Here is a 16,776-nt window from a genome sequence, read left to right as displayed (position 1 = left end):
CAGTAACCAGCCACCAGAACAGTAGCTCATATAACCGGGCAGAGTTACAGAGGGTATATCTTCGGTGATGGGAATCAATATGACACTCTCACCTCCCACAGAGAGAGTCTAAAATAACACTCAGAAGATCCCTGTCTACTCTGGAATGTCACACTCTGAAACAATGATGGTGTCACAGCTTGACACACACATCAATACATCAGTTCAACAGCCAATTAATTAGATTTAGACCAGATACAAACGGTAAAAGGTAACCATGTTTACGGAACTTCTCGACATAATACGGATCAACGTATAATAAGAAGTCATAGACTGTACACTGAGCAAGGACTACATCCTGACATGGAACAACAATATATTCACCACGTCCCCTCGACAGGGCCCAAACTGACAATATTTTGTAAGAAATAACATCATTATACCTAGGTAAGTAAGGCCCCGTTACACAGACATTTATTAATCCTAGTCTAGCCTCTTAGCCTTATGTTATCAATGGAGATATTTGATAAATATAAGATATTCTTATATTTATCCCACTTAGTACTGCTAGTTTATGTACCCTTAGTATAGTTAGTCCACATATTTAAATTTTAGGTATATGTTTATTGTATGCACCTTCCTGCCAAAGCAAATTCCTTGTCTGTGCAAACTTTCATGGCGAATAAATCCCTTTCTGATTCTGATTCTGATTCTGAGATCTTCATCGAATCTTTCTCTTACTTTTAGGACTAGGCTTAAACCATGTCTGGGGAAATAACAACTAAAAGATTAAGCTAAACGTTTACGACAAAAAAAGGCTGTTTCTAAAGTTGGAACGTTCCATCACCTGAGAAAAGTCAGAGAACCTGAAGAGACAACAGGAACCGCAGAAGGGTTCCTCCCAGTCCGGTCTGTTCCAGAGGAGGGTACCACCAGGAGGGTACCACCTCGCCATCACACGGTGTAATCCAGCTCTGCGTTCAGCCTCGTGTACATGTCGTAGATGGCGTCCACCGTGGCCGTGTAGTTGACCAGGAACTGGCGCAGGCAGGCCAAACACTCCTCCTCCGTGACCTCCTGACCTTTCGACAGAGACTTGAGGAAGTCCGACTTGTAGGGCGCGGCGAGCAGCGCGGCCTGTGGAGAGAAAACGCGAGCGTTCCAGAATAAAAGCTCTGACTCACAGCATGCGCACCCCAGGGGCGTAGCCAGAATAATCTTTTTGGGTAGGCCTAGAAAAATATGAAGGAATCTTTTCAGTTTTTTTTACTTACTTTGTGATGTGCACCCGGTGCATAATTTTTCAGAGATATTTTCGTTTTTGGGTAGGCCTCAGAACAAATTGGGTAGGCATGTGCCAACCCAGGCCTACCCGTAGCTACGCCCCTGGCGCACCCACTCCTCTAACACGTAACATTTTGTCGTTTTTATATTCACTTAGCCAACGCTTTTATCCGCTATTTGCCAACGGCGCATAAAGAAGGGAAAGCAGAAGATCAAGCGGCAGAACTGCACAGTTACTGTCAGGGTCATGATTAAACCGCGTATTGGTAAACGTGTCGTCTGTGCCCTAACCTGGAAGACCTTCTGCACGATCCAGCCGTGGTACCTCTTGAGGGCCTGCTCGTAGGCCTTGGTGATGTTCACCCTGATCAGGTTGGGGTTGTTTTCGTCTATGTCTCCGTCGGCCAAACTCTGCAGCAGGATCTGGATGAAACGCAGCCCCCTGCGAGACCACAGCGGACATCGACGGGCAGCCAAGTTAAAACCCTATCAGCCAGAGGTTCTACTTCCTGGTCAGTGGTTGTGATGTCATAATGCATGTCATAGGAGATGATTTAGGGGCGGGCAGTAGAACATGTCCAACCCATTACTGTGATTGTGATGTCATAATGCATTGCCCCCACCAATCTTCAAACTACACCCTTTGACCTTTGACCCCCCAGGACACCCTAAAGGGGTTATACCCAACTTCCTCTGCTTCAAAGCTGCATGTTTCACACACGGTTCTACACTTACCTCTTCAGCCACATGAGGGCCAGAGTGGCTCCTACCTTGGGCCACTCTGCTCCATGTGCCTCCTTCTCTGCCTCCACTATGTCCTGGAGTGTAGCATACTTGGCCGGATCTTTCTCGTAAACACCCCTGATTTTCTGCACATTAAAACAAGGATAAGCGTTGCACGTAAACACCGTAACACAGACAATGGGAGCTACGCTGCTGTGAATTTGTCAGACTAAACTGTGTTCAACACTTATAGTGGAGACAGGAAACTTACTGTTATATTTCCAGAGATGTCTGATTTGATTGGGGAAAACACTTTAGACCCCAGGCAGTCTAAACAGGACCGGGAGAAATGATAGAAATTTGGAGTGAGACAGAGACCTGACTGTTTGGAAGCCCATGTTAGTGAAGAATTGAATAATGATGAATTATTCTGCACAAAGGATGTGGGTGCGATCTGAAAAGAGTCCATTCATATGGTCTGTAAAAGGGCACTGCTACAATGTTGGAGTCGGAATTTAAAAGACCCACAAAAGGACATATTTGACGCCTTGGCGACTTACTAAATGAAACAAGACAAACGAATGTGTGTAATAGTCTTAAAGCATTTCATGTTAAGTTCTAGCCTACGTATAATACAGTAACAAGAAAGGCAGGTTAAAATACTGAAATGTAATCAACTCATTGATTGTATTGCTGGTTGCTGTTGCTGTGAAATATGTAAAAACAAGTTCATGTAAAAAAAACACAAAAAAACATGGGTCCGCCCATACAAGTAAATATAGCGTTATTATAGAATGCCTTTATGGATGTTGGGGCTTGAAATAAAACACCCAAAGGAAAACACCCAAAGGAAAACATGAAAACCCAAGAGTTACGGCCAAAGAAAGACAACAACATATCCATGACAGCACCGTTTCGTTAAGGAAGGCAGGTGTTCTCGTGTTCAGCACTCACCAAAGAACGGCGGAAGATGAGACACGGATTCCAGAAACAACTTAGTGTCCACGTCATTGTCAGCTGGGAGCTCTGAGAATTGATTATCCAGTAAAAAGGCCATTTGTCAAATAATGACATTAACCAACGGCTTTCACGGTGGCAGACTGTAGTTTTACACTAAACCCGGAACTGTCTTCCGTGTTCTTCTGCTGCGTTGGATTGGCTGGGAGGCGCGCCCAGACCAGTCCATCCATTCACAGGTAGAGCACAAAGACTGTGTGCCGCACGGTGGGGAACCGCAGGATCGCACACCTGTGGTTTAAATGTAAACTATAACTATATTGTGCAGATGACTGTGCTATTTGGGGAAAAATAATACATTCGTAGTTCTTTCCCAAGTTGACATCTCCATCAAGAAACACGAAGCATTCCGATATTAGGTTATAAATTAGGCTACTGTTTATTACTTTGAAAGGCAGATTTTTCCAACCACAACGGTAAGAATTGTATGACAGGAATCCCAGTGTTGTTTGGTTCGTGACACTCAAATGGAACACATGATCATCCACACATCTCAGGCCAACATTTGTGTCATAACAGATCTCAAAGGGGGCCATTTATGACTACATTTCCACAACCACTTCGTTGCACTTGTTTGGCCATTAGCAGCATGTAGGAGATGATGCACGGTTAGACAGGGTTCAGCACCACACCAACAGAACAGAGACGGACCACGAGCTCTGGTTGCCGGCGGAAATATTATTACGTCGGAGATGAAAACCATGCGATACAGGAAGGCATCAATTGTTTAGTTAAACTTATTTTATGAAAATAAATGTTGACATTTCGTTAGCTACGGATGACATACAGTATCTATAAATAGACTATAGCATTACGATTATATGTATTATGAATATACGTTTGTACACTTTCATTCTATAAAAAAAATATTTTGGGTTTATAATAAAAAGAAATGCATTTCGGGATGTCAAAAATAAGAAAACCAATCCGTCATAATAACGAAGACATGATCTTGGTTGTGTGACGTATGGCTTTAGCAGGGAATTACAATACTTTGGAACATCCATGGAGCCTATTATGACTAGGGCATTTTACTGTGACGTGTCACTGCGCTGGTAGTACACATGGCTGTGTTCAATAACTTCCACAAGGTTTCAATGTCCAACGTTGGCAATTCTACAATAAATGAAACCTTTGGACAGTCACAATGTAGTCATTGGTGTGTAGAAGGGGGCAGCAAAGTTACAGCACAACCACAAAGCACAAAAAACACCCAACATTTAAAAGGCTGCAACATGTCTATTTATACGTTCACCCAGGTAGACAAGTCTTTAAACTCCACTAATATGCGCTAATACCACTTGTACTCAAAAACAGGGCCTTGGCATGACCCACGATTCTCCAAGGAAAACTTTCTGTAAACTTCACACAAGAACCCTATAACGTTTAACTGGTAACATAATACATTAAATAAAAATGCCATACAAATAATAACAGTAATACTGATTACATTGAAATTAGCCAGACCATTAACACATATCAAGAGGGAGGTCTTTGGATAAAAAAAAACAAACAAAAAAAAAACATACAAACAATTCAAACTAAATTAGTTGCTGTTTTCTTTGGTTGTCACAGTGACCAGTTGCTTAGCGGCCTTTGCGATGTCATAGGCGCACTGGATCACTTGCTGAGTGACCAGCTGCATGTCAGAGGGGCGGGGCTCGTGAAGCGAGGCCTTCTGGCATTCTCCCTGCAGCCGGCTGGCACTGGAGGTGAGCAGGCCCAGAGAGTCACGCACCATCTTAGACTGGGGTCTCTGAGGAGGGAGGGGGGAGAGAGGAGATTAGGGTGGAGGTAGGGGGGCAAGAGAGGTGTAGAGAGGTGGGAAGAGAGATGGAGGGAGAGAGAACATTAGGGTGGGGGCAGGGGGGCAAGAGAGGTGTAGAGAGGTGGGAAGAGAGATGGAGAGAGAGAGAAGATTAGGGTGGGGGCAGGGGGGCAGGAGAGGTGTAGAGAGGTGGGAAGAGAGATGGAGAGAGAGAGAAGATTAGGGTGGGGGCAGGAGAGGTGTAGAGAGGTGGGAAGAGAGATGGAGAGAGAGAGAAGATTAGGGTGGGGGCAGGAGAGGTGTAGAGAGGTGGGAAGAGAGATGGAGAGAGAGAGAAGATTAGGGTGGGGGCAGGGGAGGTGTAGAGAGGTGGGAAGAGAGATGGAGAGAGAGAGAAGATTAGGGTGGGGGCAGGAGAGGTGTAGAGAGGTGGGAAGAGAGATGGAGAGAGAGAGTGTTCAGCATGGGCCAGGGGGAAGAGGCAGGTCACATACTGTTGACAAAACACAGCCCCGTACTATGGCTTTTCCCAGGCAGGTGTCAGGCCAGGTAGGTTTGGAGGGTGTGTGTGCTTGTTGTGTGTGTGTGTGTGTGTGTGTGTGTGTGTGTTGAAATTCAGACAATGATCTGAGCCCGACAACTGTATGGATTACTTAAATAGTGTTGCAAATAACCGAGACCCATTCAGAATGTCAAAAATGCAATCATTTACATTTTGGGACCGGTCAAGTTAAGTTGGGCACGGTGAATTTTGCACTTCGGGACAGTACTGGGACAGCGAGGAAGACCAGTTATGTGCGAGCCCTGCCCTGTCTATCACAGTGGAACATCCCAGCAGCCTTACACCTGTGTCATCTCTGCTTGTTTACCAAACACCGAGCCCCTGGTGTTGAGTAGCCCAGGGTGGCAGGGGCTTACCTTGGGAAACAGGGTGGCCATCTCTCTCACGGCCACATGGATCCTTTCAGAGCACGGGACAAAGCTGGAGGGAGGAAAACACAACAACACCCCATGCTGTTAGACACCACAACGGTTCAATAAACACACAAAAACACTTCCCTGGATGACTGATGCTGAAGGGAGTCTTGCAAACCCCCCCCCCCCCTCCCCCGCCCCAAATGAACCATGTAATCGCGAGCAGGCCTTGTTCAGTGGACCACTCATTAGCAAACCATGCTGAGTCCATCAGAATGCCATAGGAACACATCCTGCATTGTTCCTGCATCACAATCTAATAGAGGGAAACGATGCAGACAAAATGGAAGCCAGAGGCACAAGGACGTTTCCACAGAGCGAGGTTTGGCACACAAGCGCAAAAAGCCAAGCAAAATACCACACAGAGTTAAAAGTTAAGGTCCCAAACCTTGAGGCTTGGTGTCAATGGCAAGATTTCAGATGCCAAATAACTTTGGATTGTAATACGTGTCTGTTTATATATATATATATATTTAATCTAAAAGCAGATTCAACATTACGGATATCATGAGGATGGAAAAATATCAGTAAATCACCGAGGCTTTACGCCTTCTAAATTGGGCGTTCCCGAGGGGGATGTTGGCAGTCCTCTTTGTTTCCTGCCAGCTGTATTTAGTACGAGACCCAACAACACCCCTCCCCACCCCCCTGCCCCCAGCCAGCCAGCACACAGCCAGAGGAGACACAGAGCCTGACAGCCAGGGACCGAGGCAGCAGTACCAGGAGCCAGGAGGACCCTGGAGGGAACACGTGGAGGAGGAAGAGGAGGAGGAAAAGGAGCCCCCGGGGGCCCTTCCAGGGCAGGGCAGCAGGGTGGGGAGGCAGCCTCGGTCCAGGCTCTCCCTGTCAGAGCAGGGCACCAGGCCAGGGGGACAGTCTGGGACCCCCACCTCGCAGCAGGGGAGCAGGCTGGGGAAGCACCCCTGACTGGCCCCGAACCTGGAGCTGCCCTCCCCCGCGCCACGGGGGGAGGGAGGGGAGGGAGAGGATGAGGTGGGAGACAGAGTGAATGCAGAACTCAGGAGGGTGAATGGAAAGATGGTATGGAGGAATAACAGGATCAGATAACACAATTCTGCTCTACAACTCCGAAGTGTGTGTGTGCGCATGTGTGTGCTCTCCATGTGTGTGAGTAGTCAGTGTGTGTGTGTGTGTGTGTTCCTCACCTGTCGTGCTTGTTCTCCTGGGCGGCCCTCAGCAGCTCCTGGATGTTCTTGGTGATCTGCTCCGTCTTACAGATGACGTCCTCGGTGCAGGGCAGGGTGGAGTCTGCCTCGCTCCCCTCCACCTCCTCCTCCTCCTCCTGCTGCTCTCCCAGGCCACCCGGAGAGCCCTCTGCCAGCCAGCTGCAGGCCCGGCCTGACACACTGCACAGGGGTGGAGGGAGAGAGGTGGAGGGAGAGGGGTGGAGGGAGAGGGGTGGAGGGATAGGGGTGGAGGGAGTGAATGTATTGCTTTGGTTGGAGTTGTCATGTACAAGACTTTTTGACATGCATGTTGTCTCTTCATGTATTTTTTTTTGGTCTGCTGCATTAGTGTGTCAGCAAAAAAGAGAAGTATTTTCAATATATATATAGCTTCATATTTTCATTTCCTTATCCCTCAAAGCATTTTAGCTTTAGGCTTACTTGATTTTTTAAATTAAAAACTTTCTGAAAACGTTTGCACAGTACTGCAGACGAGAGCCCGGATGGGCTCTGGCAGGTCGTACCCAGACTCGTCGAGCTGGGAGAGGTCGGCTGCGTTGTCGTAGTCGTTGTCCGTTACGCCTCCTTGCCCCTCCAGGCTGCAGCCCTGCAGTGGGACAGAAGACACCGTCACACACCCAGCCACGCCCACAACGCCACCTCAGTGGTCCACAGGGTCCACACCGACACGTACGAGCAGGTCTGAACCGCAGCCAACACACATTACCGCGGGCGGGTTCTCGCAAAAGCGGCGGACGAATCAGATTCATGCTATCCTGACCCGTACAGCCAATCGGATCGCGAGATCTCCGATGGTTTCAAAGCGAGGAAAAAAAACAAAAAAAGGGCACAGGAAGGAATGTTGGATCCATTGAGTGGATCTTGGTGACTTAATGCAGTAAGAAAAGCAGTGACCTGGCGTTAGTGCTGGTTCTGGAAGGGTTCTGTTGTGCTGTGTAAACGGGTCAAGTCCATGGCTGATAGAGAGAGGTACATTAGGGTGACAAAGCCTTTATTCTGTGTGCATGTTTAGGACAAGGAGGCTGATTTGCGCCCCTGGTCCTGTGGGCTTTCAGACTGGGCAAGAAAACAGCGTGCAGAAGATCCAGTCCACCTTGGGCCAGAGAGAGAGAGAGGATCAGAGAGAGAGAGAGAGAGGATCAGAGAGAGAGAGGATCAGAGAGAGAGAGAGGATCAGAGAGAGAGAGAGAGGATCAGAGAGAGAGAGAGAGAGAGGATCAGAAAGAGAAAAGGAAAAAGGCAGAGAAAGAGACAGAATCATAAAGAGAGGGAGAGCGAGAAAAACAGAGACAAGAGAAACAGAGACAGAGAGAGATACAGGGAGAGATACAAAGACAGAGAGAGATACAGGGAGAGATACAAAGACAGAGAGAGATACAGGGAGAGATACAAAGACAGAGAGAGATACAGGGAGAGATACAAAGACAGAGAGAGATACAGGGAGAGATACAAAGACAGAGAGAGTTCTCTGGCAGTAGTGGAGGAGGACAGGTCAGTGAGCTTCAGCAGATCACAGCAGTGAGTGTGGGCAGGCAGGCAATGCTGGAGGGCAGCGAGGAGACAAGAGGCGAGGAGACGAGCGGGGGAACAGATCCCCCCCCCCCCCCCCCCCCTCCTGGCCTGCAGGAGCTGGCCTCCCTGAGAGGGGAAGGTTCGGTACTTAACCCTTCGAGCTCTCTCGTCCCGCGACCAGGACAAGGAGGAGGGGAAGGTGGGCAGGGAGGAGGAGGCCGATCCCAGGGGGCCACGCCCAATCTAGAGAGGAGTCAAACCAGGTTTACGTGTTGGGCTGTTGGGATGGAGGGGTGGGCGGGGGGGGACACATGAAGATGCTTAAAAAAACGACAACAAAAAAAACTATACTTGACTGCTGTGGGTGGAGGGCCTGTAAAACGTGACCGGGGGATACTTACTTTACTGTGATAACACATGACTTGTCGGGGGGGCGGGGGGTACTAGCGGCGATACATAAACAGCGCAAACCAAACCAGGTCGGGCCCGACACCCCTCACCATCCCCGCGGCGACGGCGAGAGGCGGAGCTCCAGGACTTACGTTGGTGGGCAGCGGGTGCAGGGTGAGGCCGTCCTCGGGCCTCGGGGCCTCTCTGTGGGGGTAGGGCCGCACGCCCGAGCCCGTCTCGTACATGGACATGGGGCGCCCGCCCCGCACCGGGGGCCGGCCGGGGGGCTGGTGGGGGTGAGGGGGGCCCCCGGGGGCCTGCCAGCGCAGGGTGGTGTTCTCCGTCTGCAGGGAGTTCAGCTGGGGGAGGGAGGTGGGGGGGTGAGGAAGGGGGAGAGATGGAGAAGGGAGGGGGGAGAGATGGGAAGGAGGAAGAAGGGGATTAGGGAGAGGGAGAGATGGAGGGGGGAGGGAGGGGGGTTGGATGGGATGAGGGAGGGTGGATGGGATGGGATGAGGGAAAGAGGGAGGGGGGGGTGGATGGGATGAGGGAGGGGGGGTAGATGGGTTGAGGGAGAGGAAGGGGGGGTGGATGGATGGGATGAGGGAGATCAGAAGGAAGGTCAGACAGAGAGGGGATGAGGATGACCTTCCCCAGGCCCTGGCTCTGACAGCAGCTATACATGATGTAGGAACACTGCAGCAGCACACTGCCTGCTGGTCTCACTTCCCTTTCTTATTATAGCTGTGTTACGCCATTGTTCTCTGGAGAAAACCCCACACAATACAGCTGCTTCCTTGAGAAACATGTCTTGTGGAGACTTTTTGGAGTGTAGGCCAGTGTAACTTTCAGAAGTGTAGGAGTTTAGGCTGGTGGACCTTGTAGAAGTGTAAGAGTTTAGGAGTATATAAGCGATTGAGTGTAGGGCTTTAGGCCAGTGTAGTAGTATAGTAGCATAGTAGTATAGTAGCATAGTGGTATAGTAGTGTAGTATAGTAGTATTGATGTATAGAAGTGCAGGGCGTTAGGACGGTGTACCTTGTAGATGTGTAAGAGTTTAGGAGTATGGGAGTATAGAAGCGATTGAGTGTAGGGCTTTAGGCCAGTGTAGTAGTAGAGTAGTATAGTAGCATAGCAGTTATAGTATAGCAGTATAGAAGTGCAGGGCGTTAGGACGGTGTACCTTGCCCTGCATCAGTCGCAGTTCCTCGCTGAGGTGACAGTTGACCTTGAGGAGCTGCTGGATCTTAGCCTCAGAGGCCGTCAGAGCCGTCTTCACCTCCATGAACTCCTGCACTGTGATTGGTCCGTCTGAGAGGTCAGATGACTCGGAACTCTGCGGGTGGGGGTGTAGGTGTGTATGTGCGCATGTGTGTGCGCGTGGGAGAATAAGTGTGTGGGGGAAGGGGGGTCAACAGGGATACCAAGCTTCAGGTTACGTGCCATCGACAGGGAGACATGTAGTGATGGTGTATTTATAGAGGCGCTGATGCTGGATGCCGGCTCGGTGTCTCGTTACCTTGGTGCGCCCAATGTTCCCATTGTTCTCCGAGACCGGCTCGCGGTCCCCGTCCTCGTCCGACGCCACGCTGTCGTAATCCGGCTGGTCGTTGTCCTGGCTCTCGCTGCCATGGCGACTGCTCATCCCCTTCAGGATCAGCTCCACGTCATCTGCAGACAGAACGCAGCGAGTCAGCAGACGCACTTTCTGTTTTTTTTCGTCGCCCCCGGCGACCGAGCCCGAGTTGGGCAACGCAGAACAGGAAGGAGCTAGTGAGGGCGAGGCACCTTTGGGGCTTTCGCAGGAGTTCCCCCGCTGCCGGCGTTTGGCGTCGGTTAGAATGTCGATGACGAGGGTGGCGAACTCATGTGCGTTGAACCTCGCCAGCTTCTGGCGGCCCTGGAAGACGGAGAGATCAAAGAGAGAGAGAAAGAAAAGAAAAAAATGGAATAAAGACAGAGATAGAGACAGGAAGTAAGACAGGAAGTAAGAAAGGAAGTAAGAAAGACAGACAACCCAAGGCGATCTCATCAGAACCAAACCCTCAACTTCTTTAGACTGAACACTCGTCTAAGAGACATGTTATCCTGACATGACTAGAGACCCTGGGGGTGTAGGTGTAGGGGGGTGGGTCTAGGGCAGTGGTTCCCAACCTTTTTTCAGTCATGGCACCCTTTGAAAAGTTTCTACATTGTGTGGCACCCCCCCCCCCACCCTGAGCTGAGCGTGCCCACCAAGTCAGTCAACTCATCCAGCTGCAAGGACAATTCGTTGAAGGACTTTTACGCGGCGCCCCTGCTCTCGTCAGACGGCACCCCGGTTGGGAAACACTGGTCTAGGGTATAGAGGCTTTGGGTGTGTGAGTATCTGAGGTGTGGTGGGACCGGGTGCAGTGTGTGAGGACTTGCCTGGTTCCTGGTGGAGGAGTATTCGGGGTTGACGGGTAGGAAGGGGACCACAGTGGCATCTGTCACCAGACTGCTGTGATTCTGGGTCGCCAGCCACACTGCGAGGGGAGATTTACATGTCATTCATTTAGCAGACGCTTCTATCAAATACCACATACAGATGGCGGGTACAGAGAGTAGAGCAGAAGATCAAGGATCCAAAGTGCACAGTTATGACTGTTTCCGCGGTCAGAGTCGAGGAACGGTCTCTATCAGGTCTAAGCTCATCGTGTGAATGATGGTGAGGGGTCACCTCACCTGCGTCGGTTTCTCTCCTGTCCACCTCGTCGTAGACGTCCATGGCGAGCTCTTCAAACTGGTGGTTGGTGAGCTGAAAGGATGATTGAGGAACACAGTGAGGACTTCACAAGCTCAGACCTACTTACTGACATGAAATGGACCATTCTGAAGTTCCTGAATCCACAAAGACAAACGTTCCAGAAAAACTGCATGAATACATGATGACTCACAGACTGGAGCTTTTTCTTTGCAGCTTTTGCAAACTCCGACAGATCCAGACTGCTGCAGACAGAAAAACAGATATGTACTTAAAACTCTTCAGTAAACACCATGAGATTGTAAGTGACAGGGTTAGATACTTACTCATTTCTTAACCATCGAAATGACGCAGCAATGGGAGACAATTTCAATGACAATCGTGTTATTATAAAGGTTGAAAATCTACATTTGTATACAGTGCATTAATAAGTGGCCCAACACTCAGGTAGGTACAGCTCCTACTTGCACATAAACAATACCAATAATAAGAAGTGTTCATTTAGCAGCTTTGATCCAAAACGACGCACAAAGGGGGAATCGAACCAGCGGCCTCTTGATCTAAAGTCACGTACGCTCCCACTGAGCTCCACCCACCCATTCTAGAGCACAGACACGTGTATGACTAGCAATATCTTTTCTTACCTGTCAGCCATTTGCGGGATAATGAAGTGTTGTTCGTTCCGGTGGTCTGGTGGAAACACAAACAGAGACAGGTTAGAGACACATCCACGTCTTGGTTTGTGTCCCTGTCACCGAGGCCTGGTCCAGTTTGTGTCCCTGTCACACAGGCCTGGTCCAGTTTGTGTCCCTGTCACCCAGGTCTGGTCCAGTTTGTGTCCCTGTCACACAGGCCTGGTCCAGTTTGTGTCCCTGTCACCCAGGCCTGGTCCAGTTTGTGTCCCTGTCACCCAGGTCTGGTCCAGTTTGTGTCCCTGTCACTCAGGCCTGGTCCAGTTTGTGTCCCTGTCACCCAGGTCTGGTCCAGTTTGTGTCCCTGTCACTCAGGCCTGGTCCAGTTTGTGTCCCTGTCACCCAGGTCTGGTCCAGTTTGTATTCCTGTCACCCAGGCCTGGTCCAGTTTGTATTCCTGTCACCCAGGCCTGGTCCAGTTTGTGTCCCTGTCACACAGGCCTGGTCCAGTTTGTGTCCCTGTCACCCAGGCCTGGTCCAGTTTGTGTCCCTGTCACACAGGTCTGGTCCAGTTTGTATTCCTGTCACCCAGGCCTGGTCCAGTTTGTGTCACCCAGGTCTGGTCCAGTTTGTGTCCCTGTCACCCAGGCCTGGTCCAGTTTGTGTCCCTGTCACACAGGTCTGGTCCAGTTTGTGTCCCTGTCACACAGGCCTGGTCCAGTTTGTGTCCCTGTCACTCAGGTCTGGTCCAGTTTGTGTCCCTGTCACCCAGGTCTGGTCCAGTTTGTGTCCCTGTCACACAGGCCTGGTCCAGTTTGTGTCCCTGTCACCCAGGCCTGGTCCAGTTTGTGTCCCTGTCACTCAGGTCTGGTCCAGTTTGTGTCCCTGTCACCCAGGTCTGGTCCAGTTTGTGTCCCTGTCACACAGGCCTGGTCCAGTTTGTGTCCCTGTCACCCAGGCCTGGTCCAGTTTGTGTCCCTGTCACACAGGTCTGGTCCAGTTTGTGTCCCTGTCACTCAGGCCTGGTCCAGTTTGTGTCCCTGTCACCCAGGCCTGGTCCAGTTTGTGTCACCCAGGTCTGGTCCAGTTTGTGTCCCTGTCACACAGGCCTGGTCCAGTTTGTGTCCCTGTCACTCAGGTCTGGTCCAGTTTGTATTCCTGTCACACAGGCCTGGTCCAGTTTGTGTCCCTGTCACCCAGGTCTGGTCCAGTTTGTGTCCCTGTCACACAGGCCTGGTCCAGTTTGTGTCCCTGTCACACAGGTCTGGTCCAGTTTGTGTCCCTGTCACTCAGGCCTGGTCCAGTTTGTGTCCCTGTCACACAGGCCTGGTCCAGTTTGTGTCACCCAGGCCTGGTCCAGTTTGTGTCCCTGTCACACAGGTCTGGTCCAGTTTGTGTCCCTGTCACTCAGGCCTGGTCTGGTCTGGCTCCTCACCTGGCCTCCTCCCACAGAGGTAGAACGTGAGCCGGTCAGTGAGTTCGTACTGGATCTCCACCAGGCGGTCAGCCAGCTCCTTGTGCCCCGCTTGTCTGAGGGGCAGAGGGGCAGGGGGGAGAGGGAAGGGGGCGGAGGGGGAGAGAGGCAGGGGGGAGAGGGAAGGGGGCGGAGGGGGAGAGAGGCGGAGGGGCAGGGGGGAGAGGGAAGGGGGCGGAAGGGGAGAGAGGTGGAGGGGCAGGGGGGCAGGTGGTGGAGGGAATGGGGTCAGGGGGCAGAGGGAAGGGGGCAGAGGGGGAGAGAGGCGGAGGGGCAGGGGAGAAGCAGGTCATGAACACCAGCCTCATCAACAATAACAAGATCAACACACTTTTCTATTCGTTGTCAAGCACAACTCTGTGACTCCAGACAGTCAAAATAGAATAAGAATTTTGGGGGAGTTTTCTCTGTATCTATATCTAGGAGTACTGGCTGTTGCGCAGTTATACACTCAGAAAAAGGAAGGTGGACGTATCACAGTTAAGCCTTAGAGCTCAGCGAGAGAGTCGGGGGCCCCGTGGGAGAGTCCAGGACGTTGGGTACCTTGCGTAATCGATGGGGGTCTTCCCCCCGGTGTCCAGGGCTCCGGGGTCGGCCCCGTACACGGCCAGCAGCTCCGCCTGGCACAGCTGGCCTGCCTTGGCGGCTATGTGCAGGGGGGTGTTTCCCTTCTCCTGGAGGTGAGGGGGTTCAAATGCAACGCACATTGTGAGCTTTGTGACAGTAGCTTTCTCGAGGGGGTTGGATAGTAGAAACAGCACATAACTCATGTATACATGTATGTTTGAAGCAGCCATCCCAAACACTGCCCCCCCCCCCTCCTACCCTAACATCCCCCCCCTCACCCCAACACCCCCCCCCCTCACCCCCTCACCCCCCCCCTCACCCCAACATCCCCCCCCCTCACCCCAACACCCCCCCCCCTCACCCCCACCCCCCTCTCACCCCAATACCCCCCCCTCACCCCAACACCCCCCCCTCTCACCCCCCCCCTCACCCCAACACCCCCCTCTCACCCCAACACCCCCCCCCTCACCCCAACACCCCCCCTCACCCCAACACCCCCCCCCTCTCACCCCTACACACACCTCACCCCAACACCCCCCCCCTCACCCCAACACCCCCCCCCCCCCTCACCCCAACACCCCCCCCCCCCCCCCTCACCCTGGGAGAACACTGGAAAGTGCTTTGGTGTCCCGTTGAGGATAACTTACTGGATGGAAGAAGTTGGCCTGGGCCCCCAGGGACAGCAGCCTCAGGCAGGTCTCCAGGTTGCCCGTTCGAACACTGGAGTGCAGTTGCTGGATGGGGATCAGAGCGGGGTCAATACGTTTGACAATTTCATTCGTTTAACAGTCGCTTATCCACTCTAAAACTCTCATACATGGCGAGTTCTACGGTGAAAATTGTACTCTAGGGAGGAGGGTATAGCTTCATGGTTAGAGCACTTGACAGCAGATAACGAGGCCTATTCAGATAAATGAATAGGCCTACATTACATTATTGCTCCACAATCTACTAAGGAAACACTTTGGATGAGGGAGATCGTTCCAGGCCTGGCGTTGACCTCTCACCTTGCTGAGGTCCTTGGTGGTGACGTTGTCATCCTCTCTGCAGGGCATCCGGTGGACAAACGCCAGCATCTGGTACTTGGCCTTGATGAACTCCGTTTTGTTGGGGCTGGCAAAGAGAAGCTCACACTTTAGCCTCCAACATCTCAAAACACGCAGGATTTCAAACGTTATTTGAAAAGCGGACATTCTTTGTGTTCCATGCAGTAAGTAAAAAGTAGAGGCGGCTGGGTGCAGCTCAGTGGATAGAGCAGATCGTGAGGTTGCAGGTTCGGAAATCCCCCTGCTCTATGTTGATAAAAGCGTCTGCTTGGTGTGTTATTATGAATTACTCACTGCACCCTGTCCTGGGGGTTAGCCTTGCGCCTGCCACTCATGGCCGTTGACGGGTCAAGAAGGCTGTGCTCCCATATTGAGTTTGCTCCGTTGCCGTACAAAGTCTGAACCATCTAGGAGAGAAACAATGAATCGTTCCTATTATGCAAGGAAAGAGGTGCAAAATAAAATAACATGCAAGGAGATGCACCAGTGATTAGAGAGGATCTTCACAGCTGTGTCACACACCTGTAATTGGGAGGGAGGCCATGGGGTGTGTGTTACGTGCCGCACTTGAGAGCTGTGTCGACCAAGACCCCGGTGAATACTGCAACACTCGTCACAGATCAGAACGCCACGATTCGCTGAGGCCCAGCGCGGCTCTGCAACACAACAATTAGTCATCATGTTCTGAATTTAATAAGGACACGACTAATTAAAATGGGCTATTTGCTGATGTCCATAATTTACGATTGCTCATCTTGGCCCTGGAAACTCATCCCCTTAACTGTAGTTAACGACCCATTCTTTGCCAGGCGAACGCCGGCGTACAAAACATGTGCACCTACAGCCAAAACAAATCTGGTGTAGCCAGTGATCAGACAGTGATGCCAATGATGGCTCGAGCTGCCTTGTGTGGCCACCGGCACTGCAACGCCAACGGCAAAGTTACCCGCTGGCTAGCTAACAACAACAGCTTCTCACAGTCGCAAGAGCAGATTTCTTGTACATACTTGCTTGCCAAGAAAGCTAAAACTGTCTCCAACTGTACAGATAGCAACCAATGTAATTTAATGGTTCATTGCGCACAAATGCCCTAATTATCGCTCAATGATATCAGACGAATTATTAAGCATAAATAATTTTGAGATCTTCATGTTGCAGAAGGCAGTCTTGCTAGCTAACTAAACTAGCTAGCGCTAGTAACATACCCGGAGCACTGCAATCAGCGCATACTTCTCTGTTCCGCAGTCGTTTAGACATCCCTCAATGTTGACGAAAAACCGTTAAAAACTACAATTCTGCCCGGCACTCATGAAATGCAGTATTAATACAATTGCACAACGACGACTTCGGGTATTTTGTCGGGGTGAAATGATAGTTACTTGACGAAAACTATCTCATTATTAACGGAGGATGGCTTCTATCCCCTCCCGATCTTTTTTTGTTTGACATCAAGTAGGTACGGAAAGCGAGAGGCAA

The 16,776-nt window shown here is 50.9% G+C and overlaps 2 protein-coding genes across 3 annotated transcripts; both read right to left on the bottom strand.

Annotated features, from left to right (window-relative positions):
* Positions 1-699: 699 nt before the first annotated feature.
* LOC136956719 (glycolipid transfer protein-like) lies at positions 700-3,116 on the bottom strand. Its single transcript, XM_067250675.1, has 5 exons — positions 2,941-3,116; positions 2,258-2,316; positions 1,999-2,132; positions 1,555-1,705; positions 700-1,116 (listed from the first exon to the last, which is right to left on the bottom strand). Exons 1-5 carry the CDS (start codon positions 3,041-3,043, stop codon positions 934-936), a joined length of 630 nt encoding a protein of 209 aa, XP_067106776.1. The 5' UTR covers positions 3,044-3,116; the 3' UTR covers positions 700-933.
* A 248-nt stretch (positions 3,117-3,364) lies between these two features.
* LOC136955935 (ARF GTPase-activating protein GIT2-like) lies at positions 3,365-16,718 on the bottom strand. 2 transcript variants are annotated; one of them, XM_067249703.1, is made up of 20 exons: positions 16,506-16,718; positions 15,823-15,956; positions 15,595-15,707; positions 15,262-15,367; positions 14,902-14,988; positions 14,231-14,361; positions 13,649-13,743; positions 12,226-12,271; positions 11,775-11,826; positions 11,563-11,635; positions 11,266-11,363; positions 10,645-10,756; positions 10,376-10,527; positions 10,040-10,192; positions 9,009-9,215; positions 8,620-8,709; positions 7,458-7,540; positions 6,913-7,113; positions 5,690-5,753; positions 3,365-4,759 (listed from the first exon to the last, which is right to left on the bottom strand). In XM_067249703.1, the coding sequence occupies exons 1-20, from the start codon at positions 16,555-16,557 to the stop codon at positions 4,550-4,552; spliced, it is 2,259 nt and encodes a 752-aa protein (XP_067105804.1). In that variant the 5' UTR covers positions 16,558-16,718; the 3' UTR covers positions 3,365-4,549. The 2 variants fall into 2 exon arrangements, with proteins under 2 accessions (XP_067105804.1, XP_067105805.1); XM_067249704.1 differs by lacking the exon at positions 8,620-8,709.
* Between the last annotated feature and the right edge of the window lie 58 nt (positions 16,719-16,776).

The sequence above is a fragment of the Osmerus mordax genome, chromosome 14, assembly GCF_038355195.1.
Source record: "Osmerus mordax isolate fOsmMor3 chromosome 14, fOsmMor3.pri, whole genome shotgun sequence".
In the NCBI taxonomy this organism is placed as follows: domain Eukaryota; kingdom Metazoa; phylum Chordata; class Actinopteri; order Osmeriformes; family Osmeridae; genus Osmerus; species Osmerus mordax.
The sequence above is the reverse complement of the archived record's forward strand: the minus strand, read 5'-3'. Positions and strand labels throughout refer to the sequence as shown.